Here is a 19,517-nt window from a genome sequence, read left to right as displayed (position 1 = left end):
AAATTAGAAATGTTGTCTTTGCAAATAACAGCAATAAATTTAAGTTTATTGCTATTTACTAAATTACTAAAACTATAATGAAAATATAATTGCTTTTTGCTAATTGTCTTGAAAAAGACATTCAAAACAGAGGGGCTGTTTTCTATTTTAGTGTGTTTTATAGCGTAGTTGCTAAAATGCTGAAGTTTGCTGGTTCAAGCCCTACAAATAACAAGCACATGACCTTTCACCATTTTGACCTTGAAAGCACTTAACCTCAGGAAATGACTACTTACTTTCCATTTATGTACATTGTTTGCTGTTATTCAACTTTGTACAGTCATGTGCAGATTAAAAGCTAGTTTTACCGTTAGACTTCCACAAATTGCTCGTAAAGATACATCAAAACCTCTCAGACTACACTTTGCAGGGGACTCAATCTCTTTTTTTTCCTCAGTTGGGCTAAAGTGTCATCATTGCATAAATGTTCTGCTCTCATGATCAAAGCCTGTTCCAGTTCCTTTTCATGAGGCGGTACCAGCTGGATTACTGGATGGCACAGAGGATAGTCATCCTTGGCTTCATAGACATTAGAGCTGTGCTGATTATCTGTGAAACTGATTAATTTGTAAAGTTGGGTTAAATGTCATTCTTGCTTTTCTGACATTTAGCATTTCAACTTTAGTTGCTGTTAACAGCAGGCAGTGAACACTGATGTTTAAACAACTTTCATTAGGAGATTGAAAATGACTCCCTAATGTTACATAAAGCTTTTTTTTGGGTCCCTGTAGTACTTTCCCTTTGATGCCTAACTGCTGGAAGGAACTGATAGCATCATGGCACGATATCTGAATGTGGTAGTCTGCATAAAACATATACTACTGTTTTCTTTATTTATACTTCTATTTAGCAAGAATACAGTAAATTGTTCAAGAGCCAGTAAAGACATTCATAATGTTTTAAAAATTTCGATTTCAAATAAATGCTGTGAACTTTGTATTCCTCAAAGAATCCTGGAAATAATGTATCACAGTTTCTACACAACTTTTAAGCAAAACAGCTGTTCTGAATATGTATTTTTTTAATAGTAATAAATAGGAAACTTGAACTTTAGGCAATATGAGGCCATTTAAGAGACTCCCTAATTCTAGGTCTCTAGGTTCAGGATACAGTAGCTAGGCCTGTCACGATAACAGCTTTTTGTTGTGCGATATATTGCCCCAGAAATAATTGCGATAAGCGATATTATTGTCATTTTAAAGACCATTTTATGCCACTGAATATATAATCATAGTGTAACAGCATAATAATGCAAGAAGGCCTACACACTTCCAAATGACAACAAACTTTTTTTATTTATTTAATATTTTTAAGAATCACGGAAATTAAGTATCAAAATATTAGATACCTTAAAAAACCCGAATAAATAGTAAATAAACATTTTCTAACAAAAAGTGCAAAGTAACAAGAAAAAAGAAAAATGCACAAAGAACTTGTATGGAGATTTTTCCCTGACCTTCTTTTCTCTGTAATTTAAGGGTGCACACTATTGCTGAAAAACACCATCACTACTTAGCAGTCAGATGTCCGTATGCACGCCTTTGTGATCCCTAAACAAGACCACATCTGCAGATGAAACTTTTCTGTAGTTAAGCATTTTTTAAATTTGAACTAGCACCTCATGGCTACACCACGTTATGTACGAGAAGTTGCAAAAGACACAGGCGCAAGTGGAATGTACAAAACATGGTGACATTAATTTTTAAGTAAATATAATGGGCGATATATTGCGTCATCAAAAATGATTGAGGTCATGTACATATATTGCGCGATAAGTCGATATATTGATTATTACAACAGGCTTAACAGTAGCTGCTTCTAAGTGTTTCTGGTTTACACAAGATTGTCTGCATGTGGTTTCCCTTTCTTCTGTTTCACAACACCCAAGGTGACCTTTATTCCATCAATATTCAGTTGCTCTTCAGATCACATACTTAACATGCTTTATGCTTGGTAAAAGCCTGGAAGAAATCCAGAAAGCGTTCTGGTTTCTTCAGTATGAACATTGTAAACATTTTTATTGCCTCAATGCTGGCAGTGGCTTTTATGTTCTGACACATCCTTGTCTGTGTTGTCATGAGGGGTGTGTGTTGCATTGCTCAGACGTGCTGTTAAATCGGGCATTAGGAAGCACATGTGATGTGGCTGCTGCTCAGACTGTGCAGTCACAGGGTCATGTGGGGCCAGAGTACCATGACTGCCCTCTTTAGATTAGATACGCTGATGTCATTTTTCATGTCTCAGTCTCTTCTCTTCTTTTTTTTTTTTTTTTTAATTTCTTCTCTTTTTAGTTTCCTCCTTCATTTTTGCTCTTTTCCTTTCTTTTTTTTTTCCGTTGACACTGGGGAAATGTACGCGGTTGGCACAGCAGATCTAAAATGACAGACTGAGCATTGAAAGGGCTGGGCTGTCACACAGGAAGTCTGCACCGTTCTCTGCTTTTCAGTTGTGTTTATTTGTGTTTGCATGGTTTGTCTAACAGCCCTACTGAACCACCAACGCCCAGAATGTGGTAAACTGGGGAAGATGCTGAATATTAGTCAGTGTAGTAGCCTCAAACTGCAGTGGAGGAGAATTTGGGTTCTTAGTATAAAATGTGAGAAACTTTGTGCTTACTTTTTCAGTTAATATTTAATGTTTATAATGCCATAATACTGCAGCCATTTCCACCGTAATTAATTGCTTCTGTTGTAGCAGTTTTGTTTAAGGTAGATAAACAAGCTCTTTTTATCTGTCTATTCTTACACTTCCTCTCTCTTCCCACCCTTAGGGACTGCTGGGCGAATATTTGATCAAGAACTCAACAAATGCTGAGAGCAAAGTCTTCTATTTAAAGATGAAGGGTGACTACTACAGATATCTTGCAGAGGTTGCCTCAGGAGATGACAGGAAGGGTAAGTGTTATTTCTGCTATGAATAAAAGAGCTGTATATGCATGTTGTTTCTCATATTTTAGCACAAATGTTTCCATCTCAGATGTGAATTACTCAAATTTGGTCTGTGTTTGGGAGACCTCGTTTGTGCTGCATCTTGTGCTTTGCTCTGGGCCAAATTGGGTCTTTGGACTTCAAATTCAGGATGAATGAGTCTGGGTTCTGTGCCGAGTTTTTAGGTGCCCTGGAGTGTTTTCTGCACCCTCCTTGAGTCAGCTGCTTGTCCTTCTGGAAGACCGTCCTCTGGGGCCTTTATTCCTCTTCTGGCAGGCAGAACAGGAGCACCAGATAGAATATGCCTCACGATACATTTCCATGCATCTAACGCTGGAGGATATTTCTCCATCTCGACCTTTAGTCAAAGACCTTAAGGGTTTACGTTCTCTGATTTAAAATGAGTGCCTGTTATGCTTTTAGATATTGTGTTAAAGGATACATATTATGCCCCTTTTTACAATATGTAATAATAATGAGATCCCTTTGCCACGTCACCAAGGGGGCGAAATCTGACGCGCTCGTTTTCTCAGATGCTTGCAAAAAAAGGCTTACCAAAACAAAGTTACTGGGTTAATCTTTATCACGTTTCCTTGGTTGGTAGATGCACCGGGGACCTGATTATAGCACTTAAAACCTGGAAAAGTCAGATTTTCATGATATGTCACCTTTAAGGCATTCTGTGATTGACAATGCTTATGTATTTTCATGCTTATACCATTCTGTTCATATTCATACTTACACATTAAACTGACATTATATTTTTGAGTTTGTTTTTATTACAACCAGATGTACATATCAACATATAATAGTTTTGAATATTGTCTTGGACAAAGGGGACCTTGGAGTCCAGTAAAAGGATTAAGAAGTCCACATTCCTAGAGTTTTGTTTTTGAGACAAAAAACACTGACTCATTGCTGGAAGATAATATTTTACCAATCACTAATATTGTGTCATATAACTTTTTTTTTTTTTTTTGTCACTACAGAGACGATAACCAACTCTCAAGGTGCCTACCAGGATGCTTTTGACATCAGTAAGAAGGAAATGCAGCCCACACACCCCATCCGTCTCGGACTGGCTCTCAACTTCTCTGTCTTCTACTATGAGATCCTCAACTCTCCTGAGCAGGCCTGCGCTCTGGCCAAACAAGTAGGTCTTTAGATGACAATACCACTCTGTTGCTATTTACCTAACTTATTGATTTAATTGCTGTATACATTTCTGACACTGTGTGTCTCATGCTTTAAAGGGATAAAGGTCCACCCAAAAATGAAAATCATGTCGTTCCATACCCATAAGTTTTTTGGTTAGTCTTAGTGCTGGGCAGTATACCAGTTCATATCGAATACCGGTCTTTATTTTTGCTATGAATTTTTATTATACTGCAATGCCGGTGTATGTCACTTAAACAACGTTCAGAATGCGGCGCAACACTGTTTGAGAGGGGTCCCTTTTCACTGTTGTACTGTGGTGAGCGCACAGCTGAATGTATTAAGCTGGCCAGGCCACACACTAGAGGATTTTAAGGCCGATTTTAATCCCGATTTGCACCCCCGAACGATCGAGGGGTGTGGCCCGATTCGCAGCTTGTCGCAAGCCATTTTTTGTCCAAAAATTCTCTATTGTTTGGTGTCATTACGATTATTTAATTGCTCCCGATCGAGATGGAGCGTCCCCGAACTTTTTCTCACACAGGCAAAGAGAAAGAGAGCAAGAGAGTCTTACATACCATGCAGAATTGACGCGCTACATGGAAACTATATTCTTTGTTGTATTTTGCTGTCAAAATAACACACTCACCTAATATCATCCCTGTTTTGATTTCAGCAAATCAGTTCGAGCGAACACACACAACGTGATCAATATTCATGAATCCAGCAGCTCATTAATCCTTAGTGCGTTATTAGCAGTAGAATTCGTAGTAGTATTGTTATCTTATCAGTATTTTTTTTTTAACTTTTTTACTTTTTTTATAGGAAAACTAAATGACAAACAATATCTTCAGTTAAAATGACAATTTTTAAGTCAATCTACTGCGGTATTTCCTCTCTCAATCAGTAGAAAATGTGGTTAACACCCGGTCATGCATGAAAAAAAATACCATCATATACTGTGAAACCGGTATAATTTTGGAAAATACAGTGATATAAATTTTTGGTCATACCGCCCAGCACTAGTTAGTCTTGGAAACACAAATTAAGATACTTTTAATGAAACCGTAGAGATTGCTGTCCCCACATTAAAAGTCCAGGTAACCAAAACTTAGAAGATCCAAAAAGGTCGTAAAAGCATCATTAAATTAATCCATATGAATCATGTGGTTTAATTAAAGTCCTGTAAATAGATACTTTCACTTTATGTGATGAACAAATTTCATTTATGGCTTTTATTTACATCTAAACATTGATCGACACGCATATACAGTGCCCTCCATAAGTATTGGAACAGTAAAGACAAAATTGCTCTGTTTGCTGTGGAGTCAAGACATCTGTAACCCCTCTGTCCGATAAACTTTAATCATGCTGTGAATGAACTGAGAGATAAAGCACGCAGGGAATGTGTCGTATCAGTTATATCCATTGCTTCTGCATTCTAAGTCTTGCATTCGATGACAATACACACAAACCAGGATGAAGACGAGGGAGCTGACTTTGAGAGATAAGCATGCAATTTGGATGCTAAAAGAAAAGAGGAAGTCAATTAGAGCTACAGCAAAAACAAAGGGCATGGAGAAATCAAGAGTTTGGAGACCACCGGAGTCATCAGCAGCCAATAACGACCTGATCGGCTGAGAAAAACAACAGTGGTCGATGACAGACAGTGAAAATGAACCCTAAAATACGTGTCTGTAAAATCACCAACAACCTCCAGAAAGCTGGGGTGACGCTCTGACAATCTACTGTCCGCAGGAGACTTTGACATAGAACTACAGATGCTACACCGCAAGATGCAAACATCTGACCAGCACCAAAAATACAAAGGCAAGATTAGAGTTTGCAAAAGCCAGTAGAGTTTTGGAACCGAGTTTTATGGACAGATGAGACAATGATTAACCTTATTCTAAGTGATGGGAAAGCAACAGTGTGGAGAAAAAGGGAACTGCGAAGCATACAACCTCGTCTGTAAAACATGGTGGAGGTGGTGTCATGGCATGGGCATGCATGGCTGTCTCTGGAACAGGCCCTCTCAGTTTTAATGATGAATTAATGTATGATGACAGTAGCAGAATGAATTTGGAAGGGTACAAATGATCCTGGCTACCAATATTCAAGAAAATGTCACCAGACTCATCAGAAAGTGCTTCACATTGCATCAGGATAATGACCCAAAACACCCTGCCAGTTCAGTCAAGGAGTTTATCAAGGCAAAAAAAATGTAAAGTCTTGGATTGCCCAAATCAATCTCCAGATTTAAATCCGACTGAACATGGATTTCACCAGCTGAAGAGTAAACTAAAGGCAGAAACTCCCCAAAACAAGCAACAGTTGGAATTGGCTGCCTTAAAGACTGGGAAAAGCATTTCAAAGGATGAGACCAAGATTCTGGTGATGTCTATGGGTCGCAGACTCACTGCTGTGATCGCACGCAAGGGCTCTGCAACAAAATAATAGCTTTTAATCTTTTACATCTGCCTTAAGTTCAACTGTCCCAATACTTATGGCTCACATCAAATAGTGGGATGAACTCTAAAAGTGCTGTCCTTTTTATTTGGTAAAACATGTAAGTGTTGAAACGGCTAATAATAAAATGTGACATTCTGTAGTTTTGTCTCATATTCATCTTTGAATCATATTTGCAAATATCTTGACTCCACAGCAAACAGAGCAATTTTGTCTTTACTGTTGCAATACTTATGGAGGGCACTGTATAGAGCACACAACACAAAAGCCTAAATTAAATCCGTTAATTTTATAAAGTGATTGTAACTTTTTGAGGAACAGGGACCTCTCAGGTTTCATTAAAATATCTTGTTTGAAAGATATGAGGGTGAGTAATTTACATCATTTTAATTTTAAAGTCTATAATTAAAAAAAAAAGCTTTCAGCTTTTAGCTTGACCAGTAATCTGAGTTTGAGGAGGGACTACCTGTAATAAGCTGTTGAGCAGGGATTTTACAGGTTTTTCTCAAAACAATAGCAGATAGGGTTGGGTCTCATTTTTTTCATTCTTTTAGGTGTTGGTAGTAGTGGAAAATACTCACTTCAACTTTAATTAGACCTTTAGCTCAACACAGGGAAATTCCTATGGAAATTTTACCCACTTGTCCTTCTGGATTTTTAGCTTTTCCTCAAGCTTTGAATTTCATCAGACACGTGGTTCGCATACCAGAGGCTTGACTTTTGTGGTTCTTCACATACTTCAACTTCTTGTGGCCTTGTGCTTGCAGGCCTTTGATGAAGCCATTGCAGAGCTGGATACACTGAATGAAGACTCGTACAAAGACAGCACACTTATCATGCAGCTGCTTAGAGACAACCTCACGGTGAGTTACAAAGGAGGTCATACTGACGTACAGAAAACCAAAAATAATCATCTGAAACTATGGAATGTGTTTTTGATAAGTTATATTACATTCATTTATACTGAGTATTCCAAATATAAATGTTCAGTATTCAAGTACAGCTTTTTATCCTGTTTTTTTTTTTATTATTATTATTAGTTATGGACCTCTGACAATGCTGCAGATGAGGGTGAAGGAGGTGAAGGAGGAGACGGAGGAGAGAACTAAACACCCACATCAGTCCACAAATGAAAGAAAAATAATCCTGGAAAAAGTCAACTTTTTACACTTCTTCATTCCTTATTGTTTCACTTATGATTATTCTAGCCATGTAAGCCCATGATCATTACCAATGAGCTGTGAGTGTGGGAATTCCAATCAGTCTGTTTTTTTTTTTTTTTGCTCAGTTTTCCACCACCTGGCTTGTGGTGGTAATGAAAGTAAATATTAAGTTAAAGTAACATTTACACTCCTCAGTTTCATGTTTTTGTCCTTTGGACTTCTATATGTGCAGTGTCTGCTGTAGAAAAGTATTAGCCTCACATAAAATCAATTGTCCTTTAATTGTGACAAAGCGACTAGTGTGTATATTCTGGTGAACTGAAACATTGGAAGTGTCGGTCACAAAATGCAAAGTGTTTTGCCTCAAGCATGGCTATTTCCTGTCCTGCTATCACCTCCATTTTATGTCTCTCTAGGGAGATCAACGTACACTTGAATGAGATAAATGTCTTGTTGACCATCATAGTGTTGGCTTAAAATGGGCCTGTGCTTTAGTATTGATAGCAGGAAGGCTGTTGTATGATGTACCAAGTCAGCTAGCTTTGCTCAGCCAAGTATGCACTTTTCATGGACCATTTGAATCATGTCTTCATCATGAAGGTCACGAAACACTCCTGCCTGGTTATGGTTTTCACTATAATGTGTTACCTTGCGATGGCTTGTGATGACTATAAAGAAAAAAAAAGATGAAAAAATATCATGCATGCCCATTTTTCAATATACACTGGAATGGGAACCAATACTGCATACTTGTTCCACAGTTTGGTTAAGTACTTTTCATTGCAGGTTTATGCACATGCTGAGAGGATGTTTGATTTGTCAAGTGATGTCAATAGTTATTTGGACCACTTGTGTTTTTGCTAATCATTGACTGTAGTCTCCCCAAAGCCTTGTGAAAATGTACAAGCCCTACATAACAGCTATGTAACCTGAATTAAAATGACCATTTTATAAACCATACAGTTTTGTCTTGAAATGTGTTTTATTGTTTTCTCTAGGTCTGTCCTGGTGATTTTTTTTTTTTTGTGAGTTAATGTGATACATTTGTCTGGGTTTTTATTGATGTATTTCCTATTGAAATAGGACATATAGTTCCTTCCCTTATTTTTTTTTAGCCAGTAGCATTTTTGTTTACATCACTTTACGGAAGTGTCTAATCAAATGGTGTTATTCTAGAAAGCTAGTGATTGGTTAAAATGGTTACGTGCAGGATGAGTCATCAGTATTTTGGCCGATTTTCCGGAAAAGAAAAACTGAATAAAATTGTCAGCGTTTACGAGTACACTAGCATATTGGCGACCTAACAACTAATAGACGTGGATTAAAAGCCATCCACTTTTTAGTTCTTTAAATAAAACCAGATATAATGACAGGGAAATACAAACATTACACCACAATTCGGGTGTTTTTTTCTTCTTGACGCCATCATTACAGATGGTTAACATTTCTTTGAAAATAATTAGTACTTATGATAATAAAGTATGTGATTATTATCTCCCTAAATAAAAGATTTACGGCTGCTTATATACTGTCCTCCAAATGAGTCTAGACGCTGTTCTGAATTTCATGGTGTTTGAGGTAAGAATTTAAAAATAGAGTCTGGACGAGACCGAGGCTGTTCTCAAACCCAAGTGCGCTCTCTACCTATACACGCGATCACACGCTTGTGACGCTGAGCAAATGCTGTCTATATAGGCAGCTCAGTAGATTTTGAACCACAACCCGAGAGTTTATCCTCTTACGTAACTCATACCGCGGATACACTGACTAAAACCCATTTGAAATACCCCATGTACTGTCACTCGTGAATTTAAAATCAGTCTTCTCAAAACGCATTCAACACGATCTCTAGATAAAGTTTATAGTGATTTCCTGGCGCGCGTTGAATCTGATCCATCCATCCCACATTAAATACTTCCGGGTATTTCACTACACTTCGATGTTGGCATGATTTGGGTTTGAGTAAATCGTTTTTCTTTTTAACATCAAGCAACATGGACGAGAGCGTCTCGAAGTGAGCGTTTTTTGTTCTTTGATACTCAATTGATACTTTGCGGCTTTGTTTTATCCAGCCAGATGTGATCGTGTACATTGGTTTGGCCATGTCCAGATGTTGATCTCAAGCAGATTGGTAATCCATGGGATTAAATGCTGCTGCTGTGTGAAGTACTGTATTGTACATTAACGTACTCGCCATGAAACGCATCGTTTTCTTTCTGGCGTCTTTTTTCTTGACGGAATGTTCAAGGAGACCCATTAGGGATGCCCTAGACGACGAGTACGGTGAGTTATTGTGAATGGGATTACTTTGAAAACATTATGGATACATTTAATTTGAAAGATTGTGTTTTGGTGACGCCGTGATAACCATCGTGCGCTTTTTAAAAAAATCCATTACTGTATTTTAAATCTTCATGTTTTTGTCATTTTGTCGTTTTTGTTTTCGAATTTAATGACTTTACTCAAACAGTTTATGGAGAAACTAAACTGCAAGAGCATTTTTCCTACAAGAGTTCACTATGGCAATTTACCAAAATACTATACTTTTAGTTATATGCTTATAATTAGTGGTATTATAAACAATATTATAAACAACAATATAAACAGGGCTTGACCTTAACCTCACCAGCCACTGTGGCTAGGTCACTGGCCTCAATTTTGTTGTTGGGAAATAAAATTTTATATGATTAAAGTTTACATTAATTTTAGGTTAAATTATAGTCATTTAAAATATAGAAGCTTCTTACTGTTAATTGTTTCGATTTTTTAGAAGGCTGTTAGGTTCCTATTAGTCCACTGGTTCACATTTACAACTGCGTGTTTGTTGTGTCAAAATATGGGTTGATTTTTGCATTGTTCTGAACAAAAACAGCAGATGGGCTTATTGAAAATGCACATTCATTCTCAAAGCCTCAATGGTTGCCTGTGACAAAACAACACACATGCTGGAACACCGCATGAGTAGAGGGGAGTGACAATTATTTTGCCACCCCACTCAAAGCGTTCTGTAAAAATCTCCTCTGGGATTTTCAGATCTTTCATCCACTGAAATAAATTAAGAACCCCTTAAAAGAGAAATGTAGAAGTCCGACAAATAAAAGTTAGAATTGAAAGGTGTCAACTCAAAGAAAAGTCAGGATTCCAAGATGTAAAGAGAATTCTGAGAAAAAATGCCACAATTGCAAATTGTTTGCAAATAAATATGCATTTTTAAGAAAAAAGAATAGCAAGGTGGATATGTACTCACAATTGTGAAAAATAAAGTTATTGTGTTATAAACTCGCAATTCTGAGAAGGTCTGAATTGTCAGATATAAACTCGCAATTGCTAGAAATAAAGTCAGAATTGTGAGATAAAAAGTTGCAATTACCTTTTTTATTTTCTATTCTGTGGCCATAGTTGAGAACACTCGTTCTGAGCAATAATGGAGGGAGAAAAGAGACAGATGCCACTAGTCCTCCTTTAAAAAAACTGCTCTTAAAACTTGTAAATTCACTTTAAAAATAAATATTTGTGCTCATTAAATGACATGTATAAAGTTGTTCCCTGTGACTATTTCAGACCAGCTCAGCTCATTGCTGTCGGACTTTGATGTTCTTCAGCTGTCCAGTCTTCAGCAGCATTCGGTTTGTAAGAGAGACGTCCAGTCACAAACGCACGCAGAAAGATTTCTCGGTTTCACTGCATTACAGAGGTGAATACTCATCACCCATGTACCAGTCACTGCCAAGATTAGTGCTCAAAAACTCTTCTAAATATTTCACAGGCATTTCAGATTGTACCTGACAACCAACACAGAGCTCTTCACTCATGACTTCAAGGCCGTGGTGGTAGGAGAGAATGGCGCTCAAGAGATGTACGAGGTCCAGAGAGAAAACTTCTTCACAGGCCATGTCATTGGTAACTGCAACTCTGTGTTTTAACATCTATAGTACTTTTAAATGTTTAAAATCTAGCAAACTTGATTTTTTTCCCCGCTTGATTCCTAGGAGAGGAGAATTCCAGAGTACAAGCACATATTGGTGACAATGACTTCACTGCTCATATTCTTACCGATGAAGCTGAATACAACATTGAGGTATTACAACGTCATAAATCTGATTTCGTTTATGCCCCTCAACAAAAACAATACATTGATTTATAATCCATTCAGCCACTGTGGAGGTTTATCGAAAACCCTCGTGACGATCGGCTGCTCGTATATCGTTCAGAAGACATCAGGAACGTGAGCCGGCTGACGGCTCCAAAAGTGTGCGGCTACATCAGTGCAGATGCCAGTGAGATGCTTCCAGAAAGTGTGCGAGCAGCCAGCCCACTAGATGAAGATGAAGAGGAGGAGGATAGTAAGTCTTTGAGTTAATTACACATCTTGTGACCTAACACTTCTGCTCATCAGAGCCGAATCTAGACAGTGTAATGTGAGATGCCAAATCTGTACTGTGAGACGCCACTTTATATAGTTGCTTTGTCACCCATGTGTAAAGTTTCTTGTCTTCTCACCCTTTGTCTATTTTCACTTTCTTTTTCTCTCAACTGCGTCTCTTCCACAGGGCATCTAAGAGAGAGAAGGCAGACGCTGGACCACAGTAAGAACACCTGCCCTCTGCTGCTTGTAGCCGACTATCGCTTTTTCAGACACATGGGCCGTAGGGAGGAGAGCACCACCCTCAACTACCTGGTAAAAAAGCCTTCAGTTTCGATATGGCCTTATTCCTGACACAAACAAAAAAGTTTCTGCATAAATTGAGTGTTAAAATCTTTCTGATGTAAAGTCAAATTCAGTTCAATTGGACAGTGTGGTTCTCAACCTTTTTGACTCCATGGACCCCATTGTCAAAGACAATATTTGAAAGCCCCTCTCTGCTGTAATGACAATGCTGCTCATTTTCAAACTTTATTTATGGAAACTAGGAGTGGCAATATATTAAAATAGTTCAATAAAATCACTATAAATAATTCAACTGATAAAATTCCACTATTCCATGATTTTTCAATAACTGAATGTTCTTCAGTGTTTACACTTTTACATCAATTAATTTACATTTTTTAGCCATTAGTGATTTACAATAATGTTTTACTCTACAAATAGCAATTGTTACCTGATGAAATATTTTAGAGCTTGATATACATTACTGTTCAAAAGTTTTAAGTTTGTTAGATTTTTTTGGAAAGAAATTCATATTTTTATTCAGCAAAGATGCATTAAATTGATCAAAAGTGAATTTCTATTTCAAATGAATTCTGTCCTTTTTAACTTTGTTCATCAAAGAATCCTGGGAAAAACATATTACACTTTCCACAAAAATATTAAGCAGCTGTTTTCAACATTGATAATAATGATTGATAATAATGAATAATGATTTCTGAATGATCATGTGACTGAAGTAATGACTGCTAAAAGTCAGCTTTTACATCACAGTAATAAATTACATTATAAAATGTATTAAAATAGAAAAGTTATTTTAATTTGTAATATTTCAGAATATTACTGTTTTTTGATTGAATAAATGCAGCCTTGGTAAGATCATTAAGAGGCTTCTTTTAAAAACATTAAACATTTCCGACCCCAGACTTTTAAATGGTAATGTAACTAGCAAAATTATTTTAAATGTTGCGACCCTCTTAAAAGTTTGCTGAGGCCTCCTAGTGGGCCATGCCCCCCTGGTTGAGAATCACCTTTCATATCCATTTAAAATCTGTCATCTGAGAGGGCTGTATAAAATTGTTTGCTGATGTCTTACAAATTTGCTTTGGATATGTTTAGATTGAGCTGATTGATCGTGTGGATGACATTTACCGTAATACATCTTGGGATGAGGAGTATAAAGGTTATGGAGTTCAGATTCAGCAGGTAAGCTTGGTTCTTTAAGGAGAATGTAGTAAAAAGCTCCACTGAAATGCTGTTTTGGAGCCAGTAACATGGATTTGTCTCTTTCAGATCATAATTAACAAGACACCCACACATTTAGACACAGCAGGAGGTGCCCACTTCAACATGAAAGGGACTCCTGTGAAGAACAAAGATGTCTGGGACGTCAAGAAGCTCCTGGAGGTGAGCGAGCTGGAGCTGTAGGAGCGAATGACTGGATTAATCAGAGCGTCTTCTCTGTATTCCGTTCTGTACTAATTTGAAACGATGAGAGGTGCTTGTACTTAAAAGGGAGGAATATTATTGAACACTTGTGTATTGTGTTTCACTATCTATCTCTTTCTGTGACCTGCTCGGCAGAGAACCAGCAAAGAGAAAGAATGGAAGCATTATTAGAGCAGTTCAATTTGTAGTCCTAAAACCCATCGCGGGGAATTACACCTTTTTAACTGATTTGTGTGGGATTTTTGATTAAAATAAGTCTTCTACATCATAAATTATTCATAGTCATACCTCAAAAGCGAATCCTGAAACCACTGAGTGATTTTAATAGATACATTACTGTTCAAAAGAATGAGGATTTATTTTATTGTTTGTCAGTCACTGCATTTACTTTAATAAAATGAAATAAAAAGAGTAATATTGTGAAATATTATTACAGATTAAATATTTTTTAATGTTAATACATTTTAAAATGTAATTTATTCCTGTGATGGTAAAGCTGAATTTTCAGCAGCCATTACTCCATTCGCAGGGTTACATGATCCTTCAGAAATCATTCTATGTTGATCTGGTGCTCAAAAAACAATAATAAAAAATTATTGAAAATAGAAATCTTTTGTAACATTATTAATGTCTTTACTGTCATTTCTTATCAATTTAATGCATCCTTGCTGAATAAAAGAATCCATTTCTTTACAAAAAGGCACATTGTAGTCCTTATATACCTTATTTTGCTTGTAGATAGAAAACCAATTCATAAAAGTGCTTTAAAAACTCCCAAGGGAATTTAGGGTTCCTGGTTGGCCTTCAGATTAAGGTCAATATTAAACAGCTGTGCTATAAATGTAGTAAAAAATGTCATTTTGTCTTCCCCCTGCAGCAATTTAGCATTGACATGGCAGACAATGCATCCACGGTGTGCTTGGCTCATCTCTTCACCTATCAGGATTTTGATGAAGGCACACTTGGCTTGGCTTACGTGGCTCCTTCCAAACCAGGCTTTCCTGGAGGTCTCTGCTCTGAGAGTGAGTGCCAATACCATATTATGGATGAATAAATGCCATTTTCACCATACTTAGACATTTTGTTGTTTGTCTTTTTTTAGAGTGTCCACCTTCAGGAAATGACAACCGTGCTATATACCTCAACACTGGACTAACCAGCACCAAAAATTACGGGAAAACCATTCTTACCAAGGCAAGTGAAGTCCAAACAAATGTGCTTGATGTAATTATTTGTTAAACTGATTTTCTGACCATATGCCAACAGGAAGCAGACTTGGTTACTACCCACGAGCTTGGCCACAACTTTGGCGCTGTTCATGACCCAGATGATGTGTCATACTGTGCGCCCAGAGAGGACCAGGGGGGCAAATACGTAATGTACCCCATTGCGGTGAGCGGGGACCACTCTAACAATAAAGTATGTCCTTCGGTGATGTGAGTTCAGCTTGGTGTCATTGTTCAGAATGTCACATGATCATTTTGTAAGCGGTTTGTTTTTGTGCTTCCTTATAGTTGTTTTCAAACTGCAGTAAGATCGCCATAGCAAAGCGACTGAGGGCCAAGGCCTCCACCTGCTTCAGGGAGAGGAACAGCAATGTGTGTGGAAACTCACGGGTGGAGGAAGGCGAGGAGTGTGACCCTGGACTGCTTCACCTCAACAGCGACCGCTGCTGCACGTCAAACTGCAAACTGCGGCTCAATGTGCAGTGCAGGTACAGCTCCTCCATGTGGCCTCATGAAAAACAATGCACAGATATGCTGAATTAAAGGAACAGTTAACCCAAAAAATATCATTCTGTGATTATTTACTCACCCTTACATTGTTCATTTTCAAATCTTCCCTAAATGGTGAATTATTCATTTGAATCTTCTAGGCTTCATGTCATTTTTCTTCCTGTAACTTCTGTATTTTTTTTTCTTGACACCAGTGACAGGAACAGTGCGTGCTGCAAATACTGCATGTTTGAGAAGCAGGGAAAGGTGTGTCAGGAGCCAATGGATGCCACTTGCAAGGGAAGATCTTACTGTACAGGTGAAGCAAAAACTCCAAGTTTAGATAATTGAATGTACTTCTTTATACAGTATATCTGATTTACATGTTTAAGAATTCAGATCGAGAACAGTTTTAGTATTATTTATTTACTATGCTAGTAGTTTCAATGTCATTTTAGTTTGCATTGGTAATTTAGTTTTTGTCATTTTTGTTTTTAATATTCTTATATGCCGTTATTTATTTTATTTCAGTTCTACTTTTAATAATTTCAGTACTTAAATAACTTAAATTTATTTCAGCCAAGACAACATTTTTTTTGTACAATAACTTTTTATTATTTTCAAGAACACACACATACACACACACACACACACACACACACACACACATACACCTACACACATTTCTATGCAACATTCTTATGTTTTGTTCAAGTTTCATCTAATATTTGTATTTGATTTAATTTTAGCTTCATTTCTATTACCGAATAGCAGTTTATCATAGATTTAGTTAACATTTCATGAAACCTGTCAGTAATATGTCTAGGTCATATTTAAACCCTGTATCAAAAGATAAGATTATAATCTTTTATTTATTTATTTATTTGGTACTATTAAGATATTTTACATTGTGAGATTATTACAATATTTTTAAAGACTTTTTTAAAATCACATTTGGTTTTTATGGTACCATATTTAAAAGGATTAAAAAAAAAAGTCATATTCTCATTAATGAAATGCAAAGAAATAATGCTGTATTATATTTAAATTATGAAATATGTTTATATCATGGTAGTAATTGTTGTACTCATTTATTGATATTTTATGACAATATGAGAATCACTACACTAATGAGAATCACTATGGTAAATGGAAAATATAAAAGATTTTGAATGTAGAGTATCCAGGTGCATTATGGTAATGAGAATTTGGGAAGTAAATGTTCATACATGTAATGAAAACAGTGTTGCAATGCAAAAACATCTGCTAAAAACGGGCAAAATTCCTTACCGATGAGATTTAACTGCATTTGTTTGAAAGTCTATTCTTCTGTGCTTCTTACAGGACTCAGCAGTGAGTGCCCTCCTCCAGAGAACCTCCCCAATGAGACCATCTGTGTGGACAACGGCCGGTGTCTGAAGGGAGAGTGCATCCCGTTCTGTGAAGCTGTGGAGAACCTGCAGTCGTGCGCTTGCAATGGTAAACTGACCTGCTGATAATGCTAATACTGTTGCTACATGGCAGTTACAGTTTTTAAAGTCTGTCTTGAACAAACATGAACTTTTTTACTTTTCCTGTATCTCATTTTTCAGAGACAAATAACTCTTGTAAGGTGTGCTGTAGGGATAAGAACGCTGGATGTGCTCCCTATGTCAATGACAAGGGCAGCCACCTCTATCTGCGGAAAGGCAAACCCTGCACTGTGGGCTTTTGTGATGGAGCGGTGAGTGCCAATGTACAGTTACAGTTATGAAAAAACGTATGTAAAAGCTGTTTTTATTCACCGATTAATTAGAAATGGTTTGCATTCAGTTATTTAAACATTTCCTTTTATTCCCAGGGCAAATGCATGAAACAGGTCCAGGATGTTATTGAGAGGTTGTGGGATTTCATTGAGAAGTTGGACATCAATACTTTTGGTAAGTTATCTGTGAACACAGTAAGTTTATCTCACTTGAAATCCAATTGAGGAATGTAACCTGTGTGTGTGTTCTCAGGGAAGTTCCTGGCTGATAACATTGTTGGCTCAGTGGTGGTCTTCTCACTAATTTTCTGGATCCCTCTCAGCATTCTGGTCCATTGTGTGGTGAGTCATTTCCACTAACATCTTATAGCTACTTAGCTCTGAGGAAATGTATGATACTTTAATAGACTGACCTTGAGTGGTATTATAGTGTAAAGGACTATTTATGCCGATACTGAAACAAAGAAGTGAAATAAATTGCAGACAAAAGATCTATTTACACCAAGAGCGTAAATTAAAATTTGAAATCATTCAGAAGAATAGTCTGCTTCCACCAAGACTAAAACAAAAAAATGGAATAAATCACGGATGAAATGTCTATTCACACCAAGAGCAAATGAAAAATTGAATAAATCAAATGAAACTTCTTTTCACACCAAGAGCAAAACAAGTGTTAAATGAATCACAAACAAAATGTCTGTTTACACCAAGACAAAACAAGAAAATAAATAATTCATATATTAAATATCTTTTTTTGCACCAAGAGCCTAACAAAAAGGTGAAATAAATCACAGGCAAGATGTCTGTTTAAACCAAGAGCAAAATGAAAAAATTAAGTAAATCACACTTAAATCAAAAAGAAATAACACTCTTAAAGGTCCTAATTCAGGTTATTTGCAACCAATCTGATGATACAAATTTCACTTGCTTCAGTGCAAAATTTGGCTGATTTCAAATGTGTACATTTTACATTCTTTTTTTTTTATTTTAAAGCAAAAAAGCACAGACAATTTCATTCACTTATATTAAGGGATATTAAAAGGATAGTTCACCCAAAAATGAAAAATCTGTCATTAATTACTCATCCTCATGTCGTTCCAAACCCATAAGACCTTCGTTCATCTTTGGAACACAAATAAAGATATTTTTGATGAAATCCAAAAGCTTTCTGACCCTGCATAGACAGCAACGCAGCTAGACTAAAGCTCTCAGATTTCATCAAAAATCTTACTTTGTGTTCCGAAGATGAACGAAGGTCTTATGGGTTTGCAACGACATGAGGGAGAGTAATTAATGACACAATTTTCGGTGAACTATGCCTTTAAATGCAAAATAAGTTTTAAGTTGCAATAATTACAGGCCCCATCCAAAGAATAGTTTGTTTTGTGTTTTACAAGATTACTGTCTCTCTTTGTTTTTAGGATAAGAAACTTGACCAGCAGTATGAATTGAACACAAAGTCACTCTTCTACCCCAGTGTGAGTACTAATCAGAAAGCTTATTTTCTTTAACATATTATGAAGTGTAACAATTGACTGTGCTGTCCCAGAATGCAGAGCTGCTGAGCAGTCTAGAATCAGCCTCAGTGCGGATCTTCAAACCACCCACATCCTCAGGCTCCTCTGCAGTGCCACGCTTCCAGGCGTCTGGACCTCTGCAGACCAGCACACCACCTGTCTCCATCTCTCAGGTGGCTCCAGCTCCAACCCCAACCCCGTGTCCTCTCCCTACAATAGAGCCCCAACACATGGCCACCATCCAAGAAGATCCCAGCTATGATTCCCACCTGGATGAACAAGCCCTGGGAGAAGACTTCCCTACCTCTGGCTCGGTGTCACGTTCCTTTGATGATCTGACGGAGAACAGAGAGAACGCCATGTGCTTCAGGGTAAATAGACATGCACGGAGTAACAGCAAGGAGACTGAATGCTAAGAGTGTAATTGTATAAAATGGGGAAAAAAAGTAAGTTAATGGGAAAAAGAAATGTGAATATGAATGAAATAAAAGGGAATATGATTGGAAATGCTCAAAGCTGAGCAGAATGAACATTACATAAGCATGGAACTACAATGCGTGCTTACAGCTCCAGTATTGAAAATAACCAGAATGCAGTATGTTTTAAAGGGATAGTTTACTTTAAAATTTTAGGATTTATTCACCCTCATGTTGTTTCAAAGTTGTATGACTTTCTATCTTCTGTTCTGAATATC

General features: G+C 37.1%; 2 protein-coding genes across 3 annotated transcripts; both read left to right on the top strand.

Moving 5' to 3' along the window:
- Window positions 1–2,783: 2,783 nt before the first annotated feature.
- Window positions 2,784–8,713, top strand: LOC107693242 (14-3-3 protein beta/alpha-1-like). The gene is made up of 4 exons (XM_016492554.1): window positions 2,784–2,933; window positions 3,956–4,119; window positions 7,358–7,453; window positions 7,631–8,713. The coding sequence occupies exons 1-4, from the start codon at window positions 2,876–2,878 to the stop codon at window positions 7,697–7,699; spliced, it is 387 nt and encodes a 128-aa protein (XP_016348040.1). The 5' UTR covers window positions 2,784–2,875; the 3' UTR covers window positions 7,700–8,713.
- A 716-nt stretch (window positions 8,714–9,429) lies between these two features.
- Window positions 9,430–19,507, top strand: LOC107693239 (disintegrin and metalloproteinase domain-containing protein 17-like). Of its 2 annotated transcripts, none has more exons than XM_016492550.1 (19): window positions 9,430–10,036; window positions 11,315–11,447; window positions 11,520–11,653; window positions 11,743–11,831; window positions 11,907–12,096; window positions 12,304–12,431; window positions 13,518–13,604; window positions 13,692–13,805; window positions 14,725–14,869; window positions 14,950–15,041; window positions 15,114–15,239; window positions 15,362–15,561; window positions 15,778–15,881; window positions 16,907–17,041; window positions 17,155–17,285; window positions 17,403–17,481; window positions 17,560–17,648; window positions 18,728–18,784; window positions 18,856–19,507. In XM_016492550.1, the coding sequence occupies exons 1-19, from the start codon at window positions 9,949–9,951 to the stop codon at window positions 19,237–19,239; spliced, it is 2,505 nt and encodes an 834-aa protein (XP_016348036.1). In that variant the 5' UTR covers window positions 9,430–9,948; the 3' UTR covers window positions 19,240–19,507. The 2 variants fall into 2 exon arrangements, with proteins under 2 accessions (XP_016348036.1, XP_016348034.1); XM_016492548.1 differs by having other exon boundaries at window positions 15,114–15,266.
- Window positions 19,508–19,517: the final 10 nt, after the last annotated feature.

The sequence above is a fragment of the Sinocyclocheilus anshuiensis genome, unplaced genomic scaffold (genome assembly GCF_001515605.1).
Source record: "Sinocyclocheilus anshuiensis isolate Anshui unplaced genomic scaffold, SAMN03320099.WGS_v1.1 scaffold810, whole genome shotgun sequence".
In the NCBI taxonomy this organism is placed as follows: Eukaryota; Metazoa; Chordata; class Actinopteri; order Cypriniformes; family Cyprinidae; genus Sinocyclocheilus; species Sinocyclocheilus anshuiensis.
The sequence above is the reverse complement of the archived record's forward strand: the minus strand, read 5'-3'. Positions and strand labels throughout refer to the sequence as shown.

Bases quoted from the DNA above. Each gene is read 5' to 3' on its own strand.
- LOC107693242 (XM_016492554.1), top strand. From the start codon at position 2,876: ATGAAGGGTGACTACTACAGATATCTTGCAGAGGTTGCCTCAGGAGAT. The intron at 2,934-3,955 runs GTAAGTGTTATT...TTGTCACTACAG, and splicing joins CTCAGGAGATGACAGGAAGG to AGACGATAACCAACTCTCAA. The intron at 4,120-7,357 runs GTAGGTCTTTAG...TTGTGCTTGCAG, and splicing joins CCTGCGCTCTGGCCAAACAA to GCCTTTGATGAAGCCATTGC.
- LOC107693239 (XM_016492548.1), top strand. From the start codon at position 9,949: ATGAAACGCATCGTTTTCTTTCTGGCGTCTTTTTTCTTGACGGAATGT. The intron at 15,042-15,113 runs GCAAGTGAAGTC...ATATGCCAACAG, and splicing joins GGAAAACCATTCTTACCAAG to GAAGCAGACTTGGTTACTAC. The intron at 17,286-17,402 runs GTGAGTGCCAAT...TTTTATTCCCAG, and splicing joins TGGGCTTTTGTGATGGAGCG to GGCAAATGCATGAAACAGGT.